Source organism: Alligator sinensis, unplaced genomic scaffold (genome assembly GCF_000455745.1).
Source record: "Alligator sinensis unplaced genomic scaffold, ASM45574v1 scaffold71_1, whole genome shotgun sequence".
NCBI lineage: Eukaryota > Metazoa > Chordata > Crocodylia > Alligatoridae > Alligator > Alligator sinensis.
Window position 1 is genome coordinate 4,507,039 of NW_005841834.1, and position 26,328 is coordinate 4,533,366.

At 40.9% G+C, this 26,328-nt stretch overlaps 1 protein-coding gene across 3 annotated transcripts in view; it reads left to right on the plus strand.

Moving 5' to 3' along the window:
- The window catches only part of STAU2 (staufen double-stranded RNA binding protein 2), a 312,705-nt gene that overhangs the window by 63,760 nt on the left and 222,617 nt on the right, over positions 1 to 26,328 (plus strand). For 2 of the 3 annotated variants that reach the window (XM_025200181.1, XM_025200187.1), the window contains exons 3-6: positions 14,165 to 14,372; positions 15,510 to 15,640; positions 20,611 to 20,770; positions 23,352 to 23,487. In XM_025200181.1, the coding sequence (XP_025055966.1) occupies positions 14,174 to 14,372; positions 15,510 to 15,640; positions 20,611 to 20,770; positions 23,352 to 23,487 (626 nt within the window). In that variant the 5' untranslated portion in view covers positions 14,165 to 14,173. Of the gene's footprint in view, positions 1 to 3,504; positions 3,859 to 14,164; positions 14,373 to 15,509; positions 15,641 to 20,610; positions 20,771 to 23,351; positions 23,488 to 26,328 lie in introns of those variants that run through there. The other variant, XM_025200170.1, reaches the window with a different exon arrangement.

The window sequence follows — 26,328 nt, forward strand, 5'->3', positions numbered from 1 at the left end:
GCAGCCGGCGTCCGCTGCGCCCAGGTCTGCAGAGGGGGCAGGCAGCTGCCTACAGCCGGATGAGAGCAGACTGGGGCCGGTGGACACTACAGGCTCAGGGACCCCAGGCTCTTCCCGGTGCTCTGCCTGTCTCCACCCCAGCCCTGGCTGCAGTGGCCCCAGGTGCTGCCAGCACCAGCTGCCTGCACCAGGGCACAGTGCAGCCCAGCGGCTACAGAAAGCTGGCATCAGCCACTCCTGGGACAGCTGCAGCAGGAGCTGGGGGTGAGTGGGGACAGGCAAAACCCTGCAGGGTTCAGGACACAGTGCAGCCCACTGGCTACCAGCAGCTCCCAGGGCCGCTGCAGCCAGGGCTGGGGTGAGTGCCGCACCCTGTGCCGCCCAGGCCTCCACTTGTCCACACTCACCCCAGGCAGCCCTAGAAGCAGCCAACAAGGGAATCTATCCCTATTTGTTACATTATAAATTAGGTTTACTTTATGCTCATTTGATTTATGCAGCATTCTCCAAGCCTATGCTGATTGCATATATGTGAATTTACCTCGCATATAACAAATTTCGGGTACAAAAGGGTCATCACATAAGAGCAAAACCGCATAAATCGAGGGAAACCTGTAGTAAGGCACAGTGTTTCTCCAGGATCCCAAGGAACTGAGGCCATGTCTAAGTAAGGACTTGGGCACCTAGAGCAAGAACAAGTCAGACATTTGTTGCCTGTATCCAAAACTGCACTCCAAAAAAACCCTCTTATTGGCCACCTAATCCTGGAAGTGCCTGTCATGCTGACGATGGTTGGTGCCTTCAGTTTTCCCTTTTATGCGTGCCCAGGATTGTCATGATCCAAGGATCTGAACGCCTAGCTCAGTGGTTCTCAGCCTTTTCAGTGTCCAGGCCCATCTCTGCAACTTTTCTAAATGTGGCAGCATCCCCAGCTGAGAACCACTGTTCTCAGCTTACATAAGTATTTCTCAATCAGGTGCTGTTGCCTCAAGGTAAAACTGCCCCACATGCCTGCTGCATGGCCAGACCAGGAAGGGCTGTGGCTTGTGTGCTCACTCCTGCATTAGGGCTCTCTGATAACCATAAAGCAGGCAGAAAAGCTCATGCTCCAGCCTTTTCTAGTCTGACCCTGCACACTGTTTCCAGGAACAGAGGTGAATGGGTGGAACGGTTCTGCGTGCCTCTGTTTCCAGGAGGATTAAGGGAGGGGGCACATGGAAGTGTCAGACCAGGAATTACTGCAGATAGATAAGTAGCTATCCCTAATGCAGGAGCATGCATGTGGGGCAGTTATACATGGCAGCAGTGGTGGCTTCTGTATTGCAGTACCCTTGAGGGTGTCTTGCATCACCCCAAGAACCACTGGCCTAGCTCTTACCTAAGACACACAGAGGTCCAGGAACAAGGCACTGAGACCAGTCTGGTAGACAGGCTCTCCATATAGCTATCACACACAAAAAGCAGCCGTGGCCACTGTCGTTCAAAAGCACAGCTGGAGGAGGAGGAAGTGCCTGCCTTTTGTCCAAAGGTCTAGTGATTAGAGCACTCCTCCAGAGAGCGAACACTTGGGTCTTGGCCTTCTACAGAATAGACTCAAGCCCAACTCTCACCTGTCAGGAGAGTGCCTAATTATTTGACCATAACTTGGCTGGGTGGTGTCATCCTTTTGTTGATGCTGGGACACTACACAGCAGAGAGCAATTTTTTCTGGACCAGAAAGCAATCTAGGGAGTGTGGCCTCCTAGACTGCTAATTAGAGCACTGCTGGGAGGTCTGAGGAGTCCTAGGCTCTGGTCTCTGCTACCAGGACTTTTTATGCATTTTACAGTAAGTAATTGAATAAAAAGCAGTAATTATCTGAAGTACAGGGACTGAAACTCAGCATTTCCCACCTGCCTACCCGATACATAGGAGAGGTGGAACTGAATGCCATCAGGCTGAGGACTTTCTGAAGCTTAGGTCTCCCAGTTCCTGAGAAAATGCTGTAACTTGGGGTATTACAGAGAAAATTAGTGGTATGGGCAGCATCACCTATTTTCTCTATCGTCTTGCATCTTTATCTTTAAGGGATTCTTGCTCAGTTCTTGTGATGAATTTCTGTAGATGCCTATACTCAGAAGACTCTGGCATCTAGCTCTAATGTAGACAGGGGCATTTCCCTTGCAGCTCTGAGTCAGGCACCTGTGGTTCATGAGGATTGAAATTTAAGTGTGCCCATTAGTGTTTTCTTTTGGTTAGCTCTGTGTGGCTTGTTCAGCATATGAGGGTTTTTGTTGTTGGGATTGTTCTTCTGAGGTACCTAGCCTTCCCTTGGCACAGTACAAGGACCCTTGGCGCTGAACATTAGGCTTTGGATTCTACTCTGGGAGGACAGGTGCCTTGAAATCAGTCATTGTTATAATTCCAACATGAAGATGCCATAGTCTTTATGTGCACAAGATTAGTACAGATCCAACAATAACTTGTAGGACCTGAGCCATAGGACAGGGTGCAACAAACAGGTGTAATGAGCAAATGGAGGGATTGGAAAAAATGAGCTGAGGATAGCAGCAACAGTAGGACACGTTTTACATGCTAACCTTGTATGCACTTTGTCAATTCTGAGTACTTTAAAAAATATAAACAATTTATATTATGTCAGTAATCAGAGCTAGCATCTGCTTAATGTTATTTTATGTCAAACCCTTGTTAAACTTCTACTCTTGCAACATCTCTTTCTTTTACAGAACAGTGAGGATTGAATTAGCAATTCCTTAAAAAGTAAATGCAGAGCTGTATGTTTTCTGTCATCTCAAAACAAACTGCTAAATTTAACACCAGGATAATGAAAACAAAATGTACAGTGGTTATGACTTTTATGCACAGCATGTGCATAAGTACAGAAAATATTTACTATGTATGCGTGGGAAACTCCAGGACAAAATTAGGTTTTATGTCTACTGCAATATTACACCCTTGTATGGAGGTTGTGAGTAAAAATTAGGAATAATTAAGCCAATAAAATAACTTAATTCTTAAGGCTCAAAAACCCTAGCTTCTTAGTTGGATTATCTTCTAGGGACCATATCAGAAATACTCTATGATGTATAATAAAAAAAACTTATTAATTTACTAGTAAATCAAAGAACAGTCATTTTGGAAAAATTAGAGCACTGGAACTATCTAGTCAGGCATTACTTACACAATCCAGTGTTTCCTTACATTGCAAGAGCAGTTGGATTTTTTTATGCAAATTACTGTTACTATGCCTCCAGATTCAGTTGGCTTTATTGAGAAGAATGGAATCAATTTGCACCTGTCTCCAAGCAGTTGTTTTAGACTGCACACACATACTGCATTTACAAGTTTATATTTGCAACTGTTAGCCCTAGGGACTCTAAGAGATGCAGTCAATTTGGATTTTCTTTAATATATGGAATAGAAATCACTGTAATGAAAATGTCACCCTTCTTTGCAGATCTAAAGGTTGTGTGCTCTTTTGTGTGACAGTAGTATGGGTGGGACTCAGAATAGGATAAACTCCTACTTCTGCATGTGCGTGAAAGTGCTCCAGTTATGCCTTCCTTACACAGAGAGTAGAGATGTATCCAATCGAGCCTACTGGGTTTGTCTTCCCCATCCTGTGGTGGAGGTTGTAATGGGAAACTCTCTCATGCCCACTGGTCAGCTCAGCTGCTTTCTAACCTAGCAGAGCAGATGGGGAAGTGAAAAGATTTCTCACCCTGTCATGGGGCTTCACCTGTACTCATTGTTTCCTATTTCTTGCAGTTGTGGGGAGTCATCCATAGAAATCCAAATGCTTCCTGTAGTCATCTGGATGTGCTTAGTGGCATACTTCTCGCTCCAGTTCATCTGCCTGTGAGAGGAAACTTTCTGCCTCCTTACATGCCCTGCAGCTTTCACTGCCAATTTATCTACTTGGGGACACAGCTTCTAGTCACCTTATTGCTTGTTCTGTACAGGGGTTGGAGGCAGTCACTGCTGCTGTCTCCTTCTTTTCTTTGCAGTTTGCAGGGGTTCTGACCTGAAGGCTAGGGACAGACATTCAAAAAGCCTGAGTGTGAATTGATTCAGTCTTTGCAGGTTAGTCTAACCTGGCTAGGCTAAACCAGTTTGTAAGTGTGCAGACATCCCCTCTGCACTAAAGAAATGGAAGCACGTGCCTGCAGTGGCTCAGACTAGATGCCAGGGGGTGTTAGAGCAACCCTCCCTCCCTATCTGCAGTGCTGAGCTGAGGCGGGCATGGCCAGCCCCAGCAGAATGCTTTGATTAGGGAGGGCCCCCCCCCCCCCCCCCATCGCTGCTCCTCTGACCAGCAGAGCCAGCAGAGAGTTGCACAGCATTTACTTACACAGCAGGGAGTTGCACAGTGTTTATCAGCCCATCAGCAAAACAAAAGGCTCTCTCATTAGTTCAAGCTCTTCTTAAACAACTTTTTCCAAGAAAGGAACAGAGGGACATTCCCAGCTACCTGTTGATTAGCTCCAAAAATCCCTAAGCTGACACTGTACTGTCTGCCTTTTTCCTGTCTCCCACAACACAGACCATAGCCAGCATGTGGTATGCTAGCTAGTGCTGACCATAGCCAGCATGTGGTATGCTAGCAGAGGGGAGAGGGGAATTGAGCAGGGAATGGTGAGGGGATGGGGAGAGCAGGAGGAAGCCAAGCAGACGCCTGCAGTCTCTGTGGGAGCTCCAGCCAGGGAGCAGAAAGGCAAGGCTAGCCCTGATGGGCTGGAGCAGAGAGCAGAGCCCCGCACAGAGTTGCAAGGTAGCTGGGATGCTGGAGGTCTCTGATTTAACTTAAACCAGGAAGAGGTCTGGGACACATTGCATAAATTGTTTTGACCCAAATCAGTTAAGTCTGATACTGAATTCAACCAAGTTTATCTCACACCAGTTTCAGCCGTTTTCAAACTGATTTATGTGCATTGAATGTCTGCTCCCCTGTACCCTCTTGGACTGGCTGCACACAGCAGCAGGAACTGCCCCACTCTCTCCCTGAGTCCCCCTGTCCCGGTTGGGCAGCTTGCCCCAACCCTAGTCCCAGCCCCAGCTGCAATCCCTCCCTCACTCTCCTAAAGGAAGCAACCCCCCATTAGTTACATTGTTCCTATGAGAAAATTGGTTCCAAGTGACAACCTTTTGACTTACGATGCAGTTTTCAGGAACCAGTAAGTCTGAGGAATGCCTGTATACAGGAATGTAGAAAGTAAAGCTGGTTACATGCAAGGCCTGTCAGATGCACCAAGTAAATGAAAATGAAAGAGGAGAGAACAATACTTTGTTTCCAACTCTTTGGGGTGTCTCTTCACAAAGGAAAAACTATATTTTTATTGCTAATACGGGACAAAACTGCTGCCTGTTTTTCACTGGAATTATTTAACAGATGGATTAGTTAATAGTGAAAACAAGACCTTCAGGTTTTAAGACTCTGGAATCACTAAATCTTGCAGCTTTAGTGACTTCAATCATTGTTTGTTACAACAGAAATTAAAATCTTTCCAGACTATGACCCGTGAAACAAACCTGAAAATTAAGCAGAATGCTAAAGTAATAGCTACTTTTTAGAGTCTGTCAGTGTTAAGGACATTTCTGAACTTCACAGCAGTGTAACGGTATTAACATACCTATTACAGTGGGTTACCAGAGCCACTATAACAATGCAAGTGTGACTAGGTGGATGTAGTTACTGGAATGAATTTCAGTATAATGTAGGCCAGGCCTTAAAGAGCTAAGTATGGTCTAGATCAAGGGTTTTCAACCTTTTTTAGTCTAAGTACTTCCAGTGCTTGGATGCCGAGTGGGGGAAGGAAGGAGTGAGGGGGAGTGCGTGGCCAGACACGGAGTAGGGAAGCGGGGATGGAGTACCACCACCTCCCAGGAGCAGGGCCGGGGCAGGGCAAGGAAGCTCATCAGGCTTGGGTGAGGGCAGCGGTGCTCCTTTGCGGGGAGGGGAAGTTCATTGGGCTGGTGTGTGGCAGTGGCCGCCATCGCGTGTAACCTTCCTTGCCCTGCTCCTGGGAGGTCAGTGCTCCGTCTCCACCCACCTGTGCGTAGCCCCTAGGACTGGTTCAAGTACCCCCAGGGGTACGCGTGCCCCTGGTTGACAGTGCTTGTCTAGATAGAGGGTGTAGTGTTTTAAGGTCTGAGCCCAGATTTGGGAATTTTAGTATCTCCCAAATTTCTCTCTCAACTCTCAGACTACAGGAAGCCCTTGCTATTTGCAGGTTTGGCATTCGCAGTTTCAAATGTTCGTGAATGCCAAACCCACATCTTAAATACACTTAAAGGAGCTCCTCGAGAATTCTGCGCTTGCTGCCGCCGGGCTCCTGCCATCGCTGTGCACCCACCCCCCAGCTGCCGGGGGCACTGCGTTCATGAATGCAGACAGCATTCATGAACACAGTGCCTTATTCATTAACATATCCCCCGCGAATGGTTAGGGTCTCCTGTATTTCCTAGTTATCTATGCCTAAGTCTGTTTTATTTTTACCATCCTTGTTACTGGGTAGTTTTATAGATTTGTTGCATAAGGTTATTATAAGATTATTTCATTAATATTTGTAAAGTACAGGCAGTCCTCGGACTTACAGCACAATTGGTTCCTGAAAACCACGTCTTAAGTTAAAATATTGTAACTCAGAACCAATTTTCTCATAAGAAACAATGTTATAAATGTGCTTTTTTTCCAAGAGTGAAAAAATCCAGAACATGTTCAGTGTTTAAAAGGACACCAGCAGGAAAAGACGAATATTGACTATATAGTACAAACTGTTGAATTGCCTATGCTTTGCTTTCAAATGTAGAAAATTTAAGAAACTAAGTACATGTAAAGTTATAGTAACCTTAAAGCCTGTATCAATATCAGTTACAAAATTTCAGAGATGTTTATATAATATAATATAAAACACACAAATGTTGTGCTTTATTCTTTTTCAAGAGCTATTCTGAAAGAATGGTCTATGGCCACCACCAGTTCTCATGTGCCATAATAGTATTTTCAGTTAAAAGTTTGATCATCAGAAGCATGAAGGTTGTGAGAAAAATTGAGGGCTTTTATGAGTTTGCACCAAAAAGTTCAGGAACTACTGGTTTAGCATTATTATTGGCATATGTTTCATGTGAACATGTAGCTCACAGGTGGCTTTGCTATGAGTCAGTGCTAGATTAATCTCAAATTAATGCACATAAGACATCTATATGGAGCCACAATTTTTTTTTACAGAACGCTGCCATATATATCTGAGTGGGTTTAAAATAATGGGTTTCTTCATGCCTTGTCACAATTCTGTCTTTCTACCATTAGTTCAAAACTACATATCATAATGAGGGTAACAAAGCGTTGGAGCATTTTAGGACCTTCCACAAACTTTCTGAAATAGCTTTTAAAAAGTGCAGTGCTATGATTGTCGGGTTTTATGATGGAGGCCTCAGCCCTACAAATGCGCATATGCTTAACTCAACATCCACTCCAACAGGACTGCCTATGTACTTAAGGATAAACATGAGTCTAACATCTCACAGCCTGTCAGGAGCGGATACAAGTACTGTATCACATTGGAAAGGGGAAACCCTCAGCACCACCTTTTAAGTGGCGTTCTGAGTTGAAATTCACAAGCTCCTGGCTGTAGCTTTCAGAAGATTATAGAGAAATGGGGCTGTAAGGGACATCCTGCTTAAGGCAGGATCCTCCTCAACTAAACCATTCCAGCCAAGTGACTGTCTAAGCAGGTGTGGATAATGAACTCTGAGACAGATGGGGTGGGTGCAAACCCTCCAGCTCCCTGGCTGCAAACCCCCTGCTCCTGGCCAGCTACAAACCTCCCTGCTCCCTCACTGGAGGGAGGAAGGAAAGTGAGCCTGAGCCAAGGAAAGGTGAGCCTGAGCCAAGCCTTGGGTGACTAAGAGCATCAGGCCCTGCTCTTTCCCCTCCCTCTCTGGGCACGGTTGGGGGTTTCCTGTGGTTTCCTAGGTAACAGCTCTTTACCCAGGCTGGGGCATCAGTACTGGCGCCCTGCTGCCCACTTAAACAAGTGGTTATTGCCATCCATTCAAACTGTTCAGGTGTTTCTACAGCTCATGCACCGGAGATCACCCCAAGGGGCTTACTGCACATACTCAACTTTTTCTTGTGTATGCATAGTGGACGAGCATAATCACTGATTATGTTACTAGCAGACCTAGGCAAGAAAAAAATTATTGTTACTTTTGTTTACTTTGTTAATTCAGTTGATGCTGTTTTGGATACTCCCAGTTACCGATACTGTTATTTTTATTTAGTTATTTAGCAGACACAGTTTTTGTGTGTCATTTTGAAAATGGCGGGGGGGGGGCTTAGCACCCCTTATTAACCGGCTGCCACTATGTCTAACCCAGTGGTATTCAACCTTTTGGGTCCATGGGCTGGATGAGTGACACAGGGTGGTCTGTGGGCCAAATTCCATGTGGGTTTGGCACGTAGGATTGGGCCCCATGCGTCCAAATCAGGCCCTGCACTGCCTTGACCTGGCCTCATGCTGTCCAGCTGGCAGGATTCCTTATGGGTCTAGATATTTGGCAGCAGGGGAAATTTGGCAGCTGCCACTGCTCTTCCTCTGCCAAATTTTTTGACCTGTGGGGAATCCTGCAGGCCAGATGACATGGCTCCATAGATCTGGCCTCTAGGTCAGGGATTGTGCGCCTCTGGTCTTGAAACTTGCTCTTGAAAACTTCCAAGGATGGAGATTCCAGAGTTTGTCTAGGTAGCCTGTTTGAATGCTTGATCACCATCATAGTCAAAATTTTCCTAATCTTCAATCTCAATTTCCCCTTCTGCATCTTGACGCTATTGCTCCTAGTCCTGTCCCCTACAGCCACAGAGAAAAGCCCATTATCATCCCCTCAGTTTGTGGTTTATGAAATACTAATCCATACATACGAATATGGTCTGTCTAGTATCTGATGCCAGATCAATTCAGGGAAAGTAGGAAACAAGTTTGTGTTTGGTGGATTTACGAATAACAATTTGAATAAATCCTGTTAAATGTGGATTAGTTAATGATCCAAAGCAAGGGTTCTTCATAAATAGTATTTACCATATGAATATCACTGCCATTTGTTATAAACACAGACTGTGGTAGTGGACTGTGAGTATGTCAGCTATCCCAAATATAATTTAATAAGAAGTGTATCAATTATATATCCTGTGTATACCACTTATGTCACAAAACACCAATGTATAATGGTTTAAACATTATTTTTAATTTTTCTTTTTACTGTATTTCATGTCTTTCCACCTTAAGACCTGATTCTTTAAAATGCATTAAATTAGAAGATTTTTACCTTGTAAGTCCTTATGGCTAGGGATCTACCTAAGGGATTTTTATAGGCCACTCAGCACCTATAGCAGATTTCACAGCCTTTTTGTGGCAAGACCGCCTCTCACCACTTATTGGCTAAAGGGCCCTGGTGCACCCGCCCCTCACTGTTGATTGGGTGACAGGTTGTCCATCAAGGGCCAGATGCAGTCCTGCCCCTCACCATTGATTGAGTGAGAGGGCTGTCCATTGTGCAGCCCTGCCCTTCACTGCTTATTGGCAGAGAGGGGTGTGGCTATACAATGGGTAGCCCTCCCAGCCAATCCGAGGGATGGGGGTAGCTGCCACCTTGGCTGCTCTTTGCACCGGCGGCTCCCCTGTGGGCTGTGAGGCCAGGCCACTGCAGTCGTGAGGACCACTGCTCTCCCACTGGGGAGTCAGCATTTTCTTTTTAGTAAAGTTTTTTGTTTTGTTTTGTTTTGTGTTTTAATTTCATGAATTTTATGGACAATGCCTGACTTCACAGTTTCCACAAAATCGCGAATTAAGTAGGTCCCTATTTCTGACTTATGTTAGTATGTCAGTCTTACTTTTATAAATGGAGGAACTCCAAAATATCTTTGTCTAATCAATTCTAAAATGCATCTAACCCTTCTGGTCCTGCAGGCTGGCTGAGTGGTGTCAGGCTAGTCTGCAAGCCAAATCCAGACTGCGGAGCTGTGTCATCTGACCTTTGGGGTTGCAGTTGACTGGCAATAGTGTTAACTGCTGTGGCTTCTGGAGCCATAGCAGCTACCACTTCTCCTGCTGCCAGTTTTTCAGCCCGGTGGGCAGCCCCAAGGGCCAGATGACAAAGCTCTGCACTCTGGGTCTGGCTCACAGGCCTGGAAATTTGGTGGCAGGATAAGGAGCAGCAGCAGCATCAATTGCTGTGGCAGTTAATGCTGTCACCTCTTGCCACATTTCTAGAGATGCAGGGAACCCTGTGGGCCAGATGACATAGCTCTGTGGCCCAGATGTGGTTCATAGGTCTCACCCCTGGGGTAGGATATGTGGCATCTGTAAAATTGGTGATGCCATGCATGATGTGCCATAAAGGTTTCCTTAACTTTTGCTTATGGTGTTCTCTAGAATTACTAGCTTGTAGTATTTTGGAGATATCAGTCATCCTGGTAAAATTTGTACGATATATCGCATCACCAGGTATTCTCTTGATTTAGTTTATGTTGATAGTAAATGTCTAGAATCATTATAAAATGTCTTTCTGTCTTCTTGCATGGAATCAAAAACCCACAGCTAGATCTGCCTTAGGAACCTCTGGGCTTGTACAGATTCAGTAGACTGAAAAAGCTTTATTTGTATATTTTATTTGAATGCTATCTTTTCAATAGCTATTCATGTCCTTTTATATATTGTTAGATTTTAATTTTTTTTATCTTCCATTTTCCTGAAAAGAAAAATTAAGCTTAAAACTGCTAAAAGCAAACAAAACGCACAAAAAAATCCAATCCCCAAGAGACTGGAAATGCAAATGTGATTTCTCATGTAACTGAGCTGATTGTCATACAAGTAACTATTCTTGTATACACTTCACTCCTTATAAAAAGCTGCAGTACTTTTTCTTTTTCTTCATATTTGAGTAATATTTTATAACAGCTTATGTAATGTATATGTTTGTACTGCATTAGTTTGATTTTTTTTTTTATAAGAATATCTAGCAAACGTTCTGATATTATTTACACTGAGTTTTACACTTACAAACTCAAGTGATTTACTCCTGCTTTGGACCAGTGAAAGTAAAATTAGAATCTAAGTGCATAGTAATTCTTTCTACCTTTAGTTCAACTTTACATATAATGAGGGCAACAAAGAGTTGGGACATTTTAGGAACCTCCACAAACTTTTGAAATAGCTTGTAAAAATTGCAGTGCTATGATTGTAGGGTTGTATGATGTAGGCCTCAGCCCTACTCACCATCCACTCCAACAGGACTGCCTATGTACTTAAGGATAAACATGAGTCCAGCATCTCATAGCCTGTCAGGAACAGATGCAAGTGCTGTATCACATTGGAGAGGGGGAACCCTCAGCCCCACCTTTTAATTTGCATTCTGAGTTGAAATTCACAAGCTCCTGGCTGTAGCTTTCAGAGGATTATGGAGAAATAGGGCTGTAAGGGACATTACAGGGTCATCTAGTAAAAGTGTATGATGTAAAAAGAGTGTTTCTAACCACAATCAACCTATTTCAATCATTGAATTAAACCCTACTGATAATACAGCAACTCGCTCATTTGCTGTACTGCTCACCCTTTTGTTAGCTGACAGTGGGACCTTCACAATTTTGATAGCATATGCATTTGCTTAGAAATATATCAATCCATTTTGTTGACATCTGCCTTTTAAAAGGACAGTTGCATGAAGTTTTGATTCTTGGAACACTAAAACCATAATTTTTGTAAAAAGGGCAAACAGTGAAATCTTAATGTTGTTAGTTTATTTTCTATTTTAATTTAGGACAAATACCAAAAAATAGTGTTGCTATCTGAACCTCTGCTTTGAGGCACTAACTGAACAATAGTAGGATTCAGCATTTGAGCTACAGCTGTGATGCACTAGCTGTATTTTTGCCACATCTAATACTTTGGTCCAGCAGTCCATCTATCTGAGTTTAGTTGGTTGTAAATTTTTCAACAAAAAGCATTTTCCACTGAAAACCACTGTCACTGAAAATAGAAGGCTTATTATGAAAATATACAACAATACTTTGATCATCCAGCTTCTCAGCTCTGGGACTGTGTTTCTAGTCAAACAGAAAATAAATGCCCTATGCCAGAATAGCCACTAGCCTAGTGGTTAGAGCACTTGCCTAGAATGAAGGAGACCAGGGTCAAGTCCCTTTTATGCCTGATTTAGAGCGTTTGAATCTGTGTTTCAGGAGTCCTAACTGAGTACCCAAGCCACCAGTCTTTTGGGTTTCTGAGTCAGTCTGCTAGTAATTTGAAATAAATTGGTAAATATTAATAAACCCAGAGAAAAAGAGGCTTTACTGGGGCATAAGCCTGGGACAGCAACAATACAGGGCCTGCCATTTCCCTGGTCAAGGCCCTAACTATTGGTTTAAGGACTATGCTGAGAAATCTGGGAACTTGACTGCTCCATGTCAGTGGGTGTGCAAAGATCTTTGTTTCCTTTTCTCTATACTGTCTGGAGGCAGATAGTAACCGTCTAATATTTAGCTTTGTCCTTCTGCCCTTCTAGTCTTCTTTCTTATATCCCCAGTCTAAGAACAGGAAGAGAGTAATGAGTTACATTAGTTGGTGGTGAGTTTTTTGCTTTCTCCAGGCATGTTTGTTTGTGTCCATGGCAAAAGGTGGGTCTTTCATTTTGTCACCAATGCTAGGGACAGACATTACACATATACCAGTTTAAGTGATCAAAAACTGGTTTAAACCTGTAGCAGAACAGATGTTCAGTACACATAAACCAGTTTGAAAATGGCTGAAACTGGTTTGAGATAAACCTGGTTGAATGTAGTATCAGACTTAACTGATTTGGGTAAAACTGGTTTATGCAATGTCCATCCCAGACCCCTTGCTGGTTTAAGTTAAACCAGACTCCCCCAGCATCCTGCGTGCTCTCTGGGCTGGGTGGAGCTCTCTGCTCCACAGTAGAGCTGGCCCCTCCCCTCTGTTCCCTGGCTGGAGCTTGGCAGAGACTGCAGGCATTTGCCTAGCTTCCCCCTGCTCACCTCCTCCTCTCCCCACTTCTTGCTAAGCAGGGTTCTCCATCCTCTCTGCTTTACACAGACACCTCTCAGCATTAACTAGCAGACCATATGCTGGCTATGGTTCGTGTTGTGGCAGAGAGGACAAAGGCAGAATCAACAGGTAGCTGGTAATGTCCCTCTGTTGTTTTCTTAATGGGATGATAAACACTGAGTAAGGGGTGATAAACACTGTTATCAGTTCCCTGCTGAGCTGGTCACAAAAGTGGGGGGGAACCCATCCCTAATCAGAGCATTCTGCTGGGGCTGGCCATGCCCCCCTCAGCTCAGTACTGTGGAAAGGGATGGAGGGCTGCTCTAACACCCCCTGGCTTCTAGCCTGAGCCACTGCAGGCATGTGCCTGCATTTCTGGGACATCTGTACAGTTCCAGACTGGTTCAGCCTAGCCAGGTTAGACTAACCTGCAAAGATTGAATCAATTTAGGCTCAGGCTTTTTGAATCTCTATCCCTAGCCCATGAGGTCAGGGTTATAAGAATAGGCTTTTGTAGAAGCAAATTACATAGGCAGACACTGGCCACTGAAAAAGCTACAGCACTGACAATGTCCCCAGAAAAACCAGAAAATGAATTTTCTTCTAATATAACTTTTCATACTGAATCTCAGAAATGGTGGTCTGATGGTTAAGCCATGGATTTGGAGCCAGGAGCCTGGATTGTACTCTGAGCTTTGCCATAGCCTTGCCACATGGCTTAGTCCAAATTGCATAGCCATAGACGATGCGTAGAGGGGAGACTGGGGAGCACGTGCACCCCCTGAGATTTGCCCTTGCTGGCCAGGGAGTGGGGGCACTGAGAGAAGTGCCAGCAGCACTTCTGGTTTTGCCACTGGCACTTCTGGGTTCGGCGATCTGCCACTGGTGCCCCCTGCAGACTCAGGAGGCACCAGTTGCCCATGCACACAGCATCACTATACCTTAGTTTTCTTATCTGTAAAAGGGGGATTAATGTTTGCAAACAGGTTTGTGATCCTTGCTTGAAAGTTGCCATAGCAGTGTAAAGTATTACTTAATATCAACCTTTCTATTTTGGCTTCCAAGAAGATTAAGGCATTTTGCTCATAAATCTTTGTTTGTTGCAGTGATAAGCAATGGCACAAGTTAAAATGCAGACCCCAGCAAATCTTCCTGGACCTCCCCTGTCCCCTGTGGTGCTACCCCCATCAGTAACGACTACAAATTCACTGGGTCTTCAGTCATCAATGAATGGATCCATTTCAGAATCAGCTGCTGGCTGTAACAGTCCTACAGTTGGCCTTGTAGATTCTGCACCTTCTAGCAACTCACCAGGTAAGGAGATGTTTGCTTTGGATATATTTTCTTTCTTGTGCAAGTGAATCCACCCAGTCAGTTTATAATAGCAATGCATTAGGTCCTAAAGAGAATAAAACTAAAGGTACAAAATTCTATAGAAAAACATTTTATCTAAAAAAGATTGTTTACTGAATTTTGTTTTAGTTGAATTCAGATTTACAGTAGAGTGTTTTTATGTGATAAGGGGCCCCAGAAACGAACATACCTATTTTGCCACCTCTTGACTATATCTTTTATTAAGTAGTTATAGTACTGCAGGAAATTATCCAAGTGTATTTTCCTTTCCTAGAACAGAATGTTTTCAGTCTATTTGGCAGCAAATGGTGTTTCCTTTGTAGCCTAATAAATGCTGTAGTTCCTATTCTCAATTGAATATAAAATGCAGTAGAATGTTACCCTAGAAAGTAAGTGAGCAGTAGATGTTTTTGTTAGGGATAGATACGAAAGAGATGAAAGTAGTAATAGGAAGATAAAATATTAAAGAAATGTACAGCACGTACATTGACTAGGTTTAGGAAAACATGAGAGAATTCCTAGAAGGAATGAAAGGATGAAAGCAAAAAGTTGTGCATAGAGTCACTTTAGTTGTAGCAGTCAGAACTGAAAGACAGTCTGAAAGAAAGAGGGTAAAACGAGGAAGGGACTCATCAGCTGTTTGTATTCTGCAGACTTCTTGCTACTCACAGTTGTTTAGAAGTGTTTAGAAATTATACTGAGAGGGCAGTTCATTCCATTCAAGAATAATACGAGACTAATTTTCAGTAACATCATAGAACAAACAGAATATGTCTGTAGAATATGTAAGTGTTTTCAAATACTGACCTCCTTGTAAGGGAGATTTTTTTATTAGTTTTTTTAAATTTTGATTGACATTGAAATGGTCAAATAAAAATATATATTAAAATTATAAATATGTAAATAGTATGTAAACGTATTATTAAAATGCAGTTTTAATGTCCTGAAACCTTTTTGTCATTAAATACTTTTGTATTTAGCAGAATTTTTTTAGCCAAATATTTTGCCTTACTAAGCATACTATTTGTGCAAAGTATTACGAAGTGTAAATGAAGAATGTGTTACTCCACAAAAACTTTACAGACTCTTTATTTACAGCTCCTCTCCAAGATAACATGGCAAACCCCAAAGAGAAAACTCCAATGTGTCTGGTAAATGAGTTAGCCCGTTTCAATAGAATTCAACCTCTGTATAAACTTCTGAATGAAAGAGGGCCTGCTCATGCCAAGGTAAGGTTCCAGTTCCAGAATAAGAACCATATCTTAAGTTCTGAACAGATAATATCATGGTTTAGATAAGTGCGCTTCTTGAATACAATCAGGTTTATAGTATGAAGGGTCTCTCCTGTTTTTGCTTTGGTTTTTATTGTGGTTTGCTTTTTTTTTCTGTCATGCTTTAAGGAAATATTTTTGTGTCCCTGGTGATGCACTGAGGACCATTTTCAATATCTCTGCCTTACTTATAGAGGTCATGCTTGCTGGCCTTCATCTTTTCTCTTAAATGTATTTTCAGAATCTGTCAAGACCTTCCCTAATCATTCAGTGGTGAGGTGCCTAAAGCATACCTTCCTCTCCAAGCCTGAGTGGTCTGCCTCAGCAAAATCCATCCACATCTTTTCTTGTAGTGCAGAGTATTGCTAATAGTTGTGAAGACCAGTTGCTAGGCTGGTCTTTTTCTATTTTGTTGTAATCACTAATCTGTTTGGTTTAGTTTACGTAGATGTGATTTTTAAAGCAAAACATATTTATTACTTTATTTACCTTTAAATGGTGTGTAACCTTCTGGGCTAGGGACAGAAATCACACAAAATTGATACAAGTGACCGGAAACTGGTTCAAATCTTTAACGTAATAGAAGTTCAGTGCACATAAACCACTTTCAAAATGGCTGAAACTGGTTAAGATAAACCTGGATGGTTATAGTATCAGACTTAACTGATTTAGGTTAAAATGGTTTATTGAACTTTTGTCCCACGTCCCCTCCAGATTCAAGTTAACTCTCAGTGCCTGAGCATCTCAGGATGCTTTGCACCTCCCCTTGCAACCCTTTCTCCCCCAACACTTTCCAGGGTGGGTGGGCTAGCCTTGGCTCAAGCTGTCTGTTCTGGCCAGGCAGGGAGGATTGCTTTAGCACCTCCTGGTTTCTGGCCTGAGCCTCTGCAGGCATGTGGCTGCATTTCTGGAATCAAAAGTGTATGTGTGTTCATTTGTTTATCAGTTCAATCTATGCAGCTTAGACTAACCTGTGAAAATTGAATTGATTCAGCTTTGGGCTTTTTGATTGTCTGTGCTTAGCCCTAGAGCCCCACTGTGATATGGTTCCTAATATAATACGTTAAAATGCATAATGAACTGGCCATTAATTTTAGACCGTTCTCGCACCCTGTTTTATTATCCATCCACAATCTGTAAGAAATGAAGGTGGTTTCTTAAGGTATGTACTGACATGAAAGGATTTTCATTTCGTTCTTCATGAGAGCAAACTCGTGAGAAACATGATGGAAAAATTCAGTTCCAGAGAAAAAATATACTCAAGAAACATCTTCTCTTTAGTCTGCATCTTCAGAGGAAAGAAGTTTGGCAGAGAAAATTCTTGTTAATTACATTGAATCTAATCCTACAATTTGGTTCACCTTTCCTAGGAAGTTCTGTGCATCTTCTGCACTTGAGTCTCTGCTGCACCTTGTATAATTTGCCCAATAAAGTGTGTGCAAAGTGCTACCTTTCTGACTTTGCTGATTCGCTCTTGCTTTGCTGTGGTGGAAATATGATGGCCTTTGGTGCAGGGCATGGCGAATCAGAAGGTCCTCAAGTTGAAAACATCCTGCCCTTCCCAGAAGGCACTTAGAATGGCTTTTTGCTATTTCTGTTTTTCTCCCATTACATCTGCTGTGTGCTTCAAATGTTTCACTGTCAGTTCTCCTGATTACATTGTTCTCTTGTGCTGCTTCTGTATACAAGAGATCAAAAACACATCAAGGTGCAAAATAGTTCATATATGTACATTTTAATATTTTTACAAAATTGCTGCTGATGAATAGTTGGGGTCTATCTTAGATTTTTGTATCTTTGGCCACAGTTGCTTTTAGGAATCCCAGTGTTAGCACAACAGAGACTAATGGTAGTGCCTGAAGATTCTGCGTTTCTTTTAGAACGTAGAATTTTTGAAGCTCCTCTGCGCAGATGCTCAGGTGTACAATTTCTTAAAGCGGAGCTATGTTGACTATAAGTGCATCTTTTAGTCTACTTACTACTTACTTATTTATAATTAGTGTGCTCGACGCTTTGCAGACTAGCTTACTACCCAGAAGACTTAGGCTTTTAAGTTTAGACCTAAAATATAAAAAGGAGGAATGTGAAGAAGAACCAAAGATAACATTAATGATCTTAATAACAGAATCTTTGATTCTCTTTGCCTTCTTGAGGAGATCATGTCTAGCTGGTAGCTGCATAGCTTTGGCCACAGTAAGCAGGTATACGCAAGGTTTTATGACACTGTAACCTGTGGTGTATATAGTGCTACTACTAAACATGATGCTCTACAATTGGTAATATATACTAAACAAAGCAAAGTCTCTGTTTCAAAAAAAAGAAACTTACACCCTCAAAACATGTAACTTGTGTTCCCTATCATGGGACTTCCTGCATAGCATACTTCACATTATTTTCTTAAATTTTAGAGGCATTTGTTGCCAGACTTGAACAGTGGCCAGAAGTGGTAGTAAATCCTGTGTTTCCTGTATTAGTTATTCTGCTTTTCTTTTTTGAGCAAGTTATTGTCAACCATTGTGAGATCGGACATAAGGAGGAAAATGACGTCTAAGCTGCCAGAAAGCAGGAATTCCCTTGTAATCTAGTTATGATTTTTAGAAGTTGCCACTTCAGAGGGCCTTATCAGGGTGTGAGTGGAAACAGTGCCTTCCATACCTGTGTTCTTTAGTGCAAGCAAATTGGAATGCCTTCGAGATCCTGAAATATGCTTATGGAGCTTCTTAATCTGAATCAGGTTGTCGAAATTTCCACTTGCCCCATGCTTCCATGTAATTGAGGTCTTAGGAAATACACTGTAATAAAGAGGAAAGGAAAAGTAGATTAGGCAGTGGTGCAAGGAAATGGGAGGGAGTTAAGCAACTCAGCCCCTGGAAAGATAGGGAGAGGAGAGAAAGCTCTCCACAAAGATATAGCAGACCCTATAGAGGCGGAAAGATTCTTGAGGGCTGAGGGAGACTGACTCTGTAAAGACAGTGGAGTGAAACCCCAAAGTGTGACAAGATTTCCATTTCAAGGTTCTTGACCTCATGTAATTAAATTAGATTTAGGAAATAAATCAGAATATTACCCATAATGCATATCAACCCGTTGCAAAACCTTCAGCTTTGGGGCTTCCAGACTTCTGGACTCTAATTTACTATTTTAAACTTTGGGTTTTTTGCCTAGTTTTCTCTCTAATTAAATGTCCATCTCCTCTTCATTTTTTGTAGAAGGTTTCTATAGGAGGGGCTTAAACCTGCTGAATGAAAAAGTTGGATCTGCAGCTATGGCAGTTTACTGAGTTTACCCTTTACTATTTTGAATTCTAGTAGCATAACACCAGGAGTGTTGGATAGAGAGGGAAAGAAAGGGAGAATATCTAGATTAGGAAGAAGACCATTACCAACTTGATATCTTTTCACAGGAATCTGAGACAGTCTTCTATAAACGTCTTACATTGATACATTCTTATATAGTACAGAATATGTAAACTGTAGGTCCAGGAAAAAAACAGTTAAGTTCTTTTGACAATGAGGGTACATACATATATTAAATTTATGTAAAAATGGTGTTTATTGGCTGGTCAATATCTTAAAATAAGCATATGAAAGTTTAATCCATAGTTAGCATTCTGTTACTATTTGTGTTTAATAGAATACAAAGTTAATGACAGTTTTGGGGGTTTTTGGAGGGTTTTTTTGTTTTTGTTTTTGTTTTTTTTTTGTCAGTAATTCTCATTAGAGCTGAGAGGAGTTATAATTCTGGGACATAAGCTAAGATTCTCAGTTATGTATAGGGGCACATTTTAAAGCTGGGCTTAGAAGAAAATGCACTTGCGGATTCAATCTGCCTGCTAATATAAATGTAATATCAAGATGGACTGTTAGATAAACATTCAGCCGTGTTTGAGAGCATGTGTATATGTTTTGTAAGTGCCACATCCATTGCAACTCTGAATATATTACCCATGGTCTATCAAATTGAACTCACTTTAAAAATACCTGGATAAACTAACCAGTGAAACAGCACTTTAGTTCACATTTAGTCTCAGCTGTGTATAAATCTGTGAATCTCCAAAAAGGTAGTATGCTCATTGAGCAAGCATGCTGTCATCAGAAAGCTAAAATTTAATTTTAAGCTGCATAAATTTAAGCAGAGCACAAATATTATTATATCCTCACAATGGAAATATTGTTTCATATTTTAAATATACTTTAATAATTTTTTTTCATGGTTTATAAAGCTTGGATAATCTTTTTTGATAATTTGCTTGCTTGGAACAGTTCTTTATTGCTGATATTTGATTGTTAGAATTGGTCAATAGCCAATTCTCTTATATTTATTTTTCTCCTGAACTTAATTGACAAACTTATGTTAAAAATCTTAATTTAAAAGGCAAAACTTTTTATTCTTATATGTTTTATGTTGTTAAACAGGTACATTGGTTGCTGTGGCTTTTACTCCAACATGCTTTATTTTTGGAAGATGAAGTGAATTAGAATAATACTTTCAGAGCTGATTTTTCACTGCCTTGAATTGGGAATAGCCATGAAAAACAGCTATAATACGATACTGTTCATTTGGTAGCACATTGCACCCACTTCGCACCAATGTGAATGACTGGTTCAAGGCTGTCAAGCTCATAAATTTAATTTTTATATGCCTAAAAATAGAAGACTGATACACTTGTTGCTCCCAAATCTTACAACTCTTCATTTGTGACAGCTGGTGTAAAGTTATGCTTTTTTTTTCTTTTTATATTGAAAGAGGACAAATGTAACCCCCTGATAGGCTTAGGAACCCAGCAGCTTTAATGTAAACCCTATGCAGAATTTGTCTGCATTTGTATAAAGTTTTATAACAAATAAACAAACATAATATAATTTTCTATAATAATCTTGACATTGGTAATAATCTTCCTAGTGTTTACCTGTTCTTTGTTTTTGAAGATGTTCACAGTACAGCTGACTCTTGGCGAGCAGACATGGGAAGCTGAAGGAAGCAGTATTAAAAAGGCTCAACATGCTGCTGCTAGCAAAGCTTTGAATGAAACAACCCTTCCCAAACCAACTCCTAGACCACCCAAAAATAATGTTAACAATAACCCAGGTATGAGATGAGGCTTGTTTTCTTTTTAATATATTTTTAATATACTTGGCTTTGACATATTCGCTTTTTTATGGGGAATTTTATAGTAGGTCCTGGTAGATCGGGAAGATGGGAATGAGCTGATCTATACTAAGGTTAACATCATAAAATTAAGACTCTAATAGTAAATACGCATGGTAATTCTTTTCATCTGTCATACCAGAGACTGCTGAACAGCATGTTCATACTTTTACAAGACTTAGTTTTTGATAGCAAGATAAAAGCCATTTGTGGCCAACAATAGCCAGGCACAAAATAACTGATTGAAGTGACCATTTTTACTCCAGTAAAAATACTGAAGCTAACAAATAATTTTTAAACTTGTTTTCCAGTAAGAGCCAGTTTACCCAATTTACTCCAATAAAATGCCATTGAAAGTTCAGTAGGAAATCTGGGCACAGAAACCTTCTGTAGATAGGTTCCTACCTAATAGATTTTCTGCTTCGTAACCTAAAATATTTCTTCAGTGTAGTTATTTGAATAAGCAAAAGGACATTTATGGAATCACATGACCTTTACTTTGAGTCACACACAATGCATGTAGCATATGCTGCTGTACTTAAGAAAACAGTTCACAACCTCTGTTCAGTGACTTGCTCTGCAGCTTTTTATTTGATAAAATTATTTGATAGAATTTTTTCCCTTAACTCTACTTGGTTATATACAAGGTACCAGTTTAAAAGGGAAAAGCTCTTTATTTGTTTTAAGGATCCCTTTGTTTCTTTTCACATTTTACCTATTTCCTTTTTGTGAACCACTTTCTGAGGGACCCTTTTTGTAAGTAACCCTTTCTCTGTCTGAGGAGGGCTAGACAGATTTGTCTCAAGAGTTCATCCATAGTTTCCTGAGCATTGGCTGGTAGGGATTGTTTCAGAAAAAGGTTAGGTATTATTTTACATCTCTTGCTGTTTTTGGGATGTGCGCACTATTCTGTCACTCCTTCAGTCCCAGTTGCTTGGGGCTTGAACCTCTTCTGATGTCAGTCAATGTGATGTCTCTTAGAGAGGGCCTCAGATTTAGCTCTTGACTTAGCGGTTTAACACGCGGATACAAGTGTTTTGGCCCGTCCTCTTTTTTAATTGAAAAGAGGTTGAGAAAATGAATAAGAAAAAGATATCCATTAAAGGCTGAAAAAATAAACTGAACATAGTTTATATGTCACTCGTCTTTCTTTAAGACATTATCTCTAGAAGCATAGGCATCTTGTGATCTATTGATTATCTATATTTTTATTGCATAGCTTAGGGGTGGGCAAAATGCGTCCTGGGGGCTGGATGCGGCCCGCCAGACAATTCTATCCAGCCTGCGGGGCCCCTAAAAAATTTAGAAAATTAATATTTGTCTGTCCCTGGCTGCCTATCATGCGGCCCTCAGTGGCTTGCCAAAACTCAGTAAGTGGCCCTCCACCCAGAATAATTGCCATCCCCGGCATAGTTCAATTTCTAGTTATGTAGAATCCAGTTATGCAGTCCTCACTTAGAACCACCCCCATCAGATTTATGTATAGAAGTTTTGTGCAAGTAATGCCTAAAGTCCACAGCATTGTTATCTAAAACCTGAATAACTGGTTGATATGTCCATGGTTAGTGTTTTTGGTATGGATTAATTAATCCATCACATAAAACATCATTTTAGATCCTTCCGTTAACTTAATTTTAAATGGGGTGGAAACATCCAAACTCCTTTTGGAGTTTTCTGTTCTCAAGAAAGGAAATATACCTTCATTTTAATTTGCCAGATGCAGGTTTTCCCTAAGTAGAGAGAAGGACTCCAATAGTAAAACAATTTGAGTGTCTGTATAGATTTGATTTTCAAATAAGGCATTTTATGACTGCTCGCAGCTTCACATTTGACTTTTGGAGATCACAAATGCAGCTGTTTGTTTCCATTTTGAACCTGTTGGCCAGTAGGTAGCTATAGTGGTACAAAATCTTTAAAAGTTTAATGTCCAGTTTATAAGTTATCAAAATAAAGATTTTTCTCTTAATTTTAGTTGTAGATTTACTCTGTCATCTCTTGCAACTGAACTGATTATCTTGACTTTTGATCTTGTTATTAATGTTTGCTACTGGTAATAGATAATTATTTTGTTTCATTATTTGTGAGCTTGTTGTATAAGAAATAGATTTCCTTTATTTTTGTTTTCATATTATTTAATAGCATTTAGTGAAAAGCAGTGTGAAACTTGTAGCTTTGTACCAGTTTCAGAAAGCTTTATGGGTATATCACCGGCATTTTCACAGTTGTTCAGAGATAAATAGCCAGTTTGCTCACTTTCTAATCTCGTTTGTTAAATTTAATATGCTGAAATTGCTAAGAGAAGATTTAAGATTCTTTTTGAATGCTTGGTTACACTTTGTGATTACATTTGGATTTATATCTCCATTTTACAGAGAAATTGATGCAGCTTTTAATTTTTTTTAAAATTTTAAAATTGAGATAATTATGTACACAGACATCTCCTTAATTGACATCAGTGAACGTATGTCTTGCATGGCTAACTTTTTAAGTGCTTTATGTTTACTCTTATTATTTTTTACAGGCAGTATAACTCCAACTGTGGAGCTAAACGGTTTGGCTATGAAAAGGGGAGAGCCTGCCATCTATAGGCCACTAGATCCAAAGCCACTCCCAAGCTATAGAGCAAATTATAACTTCCGGGGCATGTACAATCAGAGGTTTGTATGATTTTTATTATTTGCTCTTCTTTCTCCACCATTCATCTCACCATTATCTCAACATTATAGTTGAGATAATCTATACCATAATATATCTATACCACAAACGTCTAAGGCCAGGCAGGAGCACCCTCAAACACACTGTTGCTCTTGGTGGGCTACCTCTTGACCTAGAAGTAGTGTAGCTGCAGGCATGCAGTGCCATATGCCAGCAAATCAGTGCTCTCTCTCAGCAGTGCCCTAAGGCTGTCAAAGAGTACTACCTCTGACTTAAGGGTATCATACTCAAGGGATGAAGTCATGCATAACATTTTATTTGATTTTCTGTAAGTGCAAATTGAAGCTAAAACTCGGTCTGTGTATATGAGAGCCGTAATTTGTACTTCGTGTGAAGATGATGTCTTCCATTGCTGGTATCTTAGCTGCTAACAATTACTGTGTTTTTAATTATATGGCCTTTCTCGTTTATGGAATTTAGGTGCAAGACGAGGAGGGCTGTTTCTGGAATTTTGTTACAGACCTGTTTTCCAGGGCTTGGTTTATAGCATTCTCAGGCACAAGTTCTTCCTCAGTACACAGCTATTGCTACCTAACGACTTTAGGCTTACTTTATTTTGTACTTTAAAAATCTTCATTCTAAATTTGCCTTTTATTCACTTGCTGGGTTTGTTTGGTTTTTTACTGAATAAGTTATCTTCATAGTGATCTTTACTGAAGAAGTGATCTCCTTGTAGTTAGTATTCCCAAATAAAAGCTTTTTACATTACCATATTTCACAGTGTATAAGTTGGGTTTTGAAACGCAATTTTTATGTCTTAAAAATCAAACTCCACTTGCATACCGTGCCACATCAAAAAATCAGAGATGGGGCTGGGCTCAGTGCTCGGCTGGTACAGCCCCATCCGCTGTGAGTGGCGCTGCCTGGGCTGCACCAGCGCCGCTCGTAGGGGAAGGGGCTGCACCAGTCGAATGCTGAGCCCAGCCTCATCCCCTGCAAGCAGTGCTGGGCTCAGTGTTTGGCAGCTCACAGCAGACAGGGCCAGGTTTAGTGCTTGGCTGGTGCATCCCTCTCCCCTGTCACTGTTTGGCACTCACTGGCGTGGCCCCACCCCCTGCGAGCGGCACCCACAGTGCCACTCACAGGGAATGGGGCCACACCAGCCAAGCACTGATCCCAGCCCTGACTTATGCACCATGCCTATGAAAATCCTTACCTTTCAAATCAGAAAGCCAGGGGTCAACCTATATACTATGTTGACCTGTATACTGTGAAATATGGTATGCCATCCAATTTTGACAGACTTTTAAGTAGCTTCTGAAAATTAAGTGACTAGGAGCTTGTCAGCTGAGCATCTTAATGCTCCCTTGCCTGCCAAAGCATTATACTTTACTAAGAAGAATAAAACTTTTCTAACAATTTGCACATATGGCATATTTTTTATCTGTTTCAAGTAGGTATTATAACTGGGCAAATTAATTATTCTAATGTATCCTTAATTAAGTATAATTTGAGTGTCATGAAACTACCTAGAAGACATTGAGGTCATTAAAGTTACTGTTGATGGCAAACATAAAGGTTTATTTCTGGGTTTTAGGATATTCTTCCTTCTCTTTATTCTCTTTACCTTCAAAGAAAGAAGGTGATGCCAACTACTTTCATGAAAAACGGACTTTCAGGTTTTAGTTACGTTCTTGAATTGGCCAGAAGGAATCTCTGTATAGCACTAAAGCTGGTCAAAATATTTCACTGATACATTTTTCCATCAAAAAAGTTGATTTGCCAGGAAAGGATAGGTTTTCGTGAATTTCAAATTTTGAAAAAACTTTTTGAAAAGTTTTTAAAATCATCAAATGAGGGTGTTTTAACACTTGAAAAAAATTCCATCTTTTTATTCATGATAACTTAAAAAAACTATCGTAACATTTTAAAACTAAAAAGATATTTGAAATCATAACAAAGCATTTAAAATTTTTCCAAACAAAATATTTTGATTGATGTGAAAAGATTTTATATATTTTTTTTTAATTTGTGGTGATTTTCTAAATATTTCACCATGATGTAGAACAGGGAAAATTTTTGAAAATTAGATTTTTCTAAGGTAAAAAAAATCTCAGAAAAAAACTTTGTTGATTCAATAAATTGCTTCTGTCATGTTCACAGGTACAGCCAATTTGATCTATGCCTTGATCTATTCTGCTCTTACTAGATGAAAGTAACAGTCTTTATTAAGCAGTCAGAACTCTTGTGGTAGGGGTGATATCTTTTATTAGACCAAGTAGATGGTTGCAAACTTTTTTCTTTACTTGCGAGCTTTCAGGCTGTCACACCCTTCCTCGGGCAAAGGAGAATGCAAAGACTGTAGAATTTCTCCAAGGTAGAAATTAAACTTCATATTGAACTTCATATTTAATGTCTACCTGGGAGAAATTTTACAATCTTTGCATTCTCTTTTCCCTCAGGAAGGGTGCATGAGCCCAAAAGCTTGCAAATAAAGACTTTTGCAACTACCTAGTTGCTTGGGCACCACCCAAAAAGACATAGATTATATTTAGACCAGGGCACCTCTTCAGACCCAGTCATGGCTCCTGCATTAGCATTGTAGGGCATTGCATGGGTCCTTTTCCATAGCATTTGTTCCAAGAGTTTCTGTGTGAAGGCATTTTAGGACACATGTATATGTTAATAGACTGCTTAATTATGTGCTCTAGCTTTGCTCTCAGGCTTTGTTTTAGGAAAGCTTGAGAGTGGCACCGGGACATGTTCTCTGGAACTCTCTAAGGCAGGGGTGGCTAACCTATGGTATAAGTATCACAAGTGGCATGGGCACCCTCTGGCACATG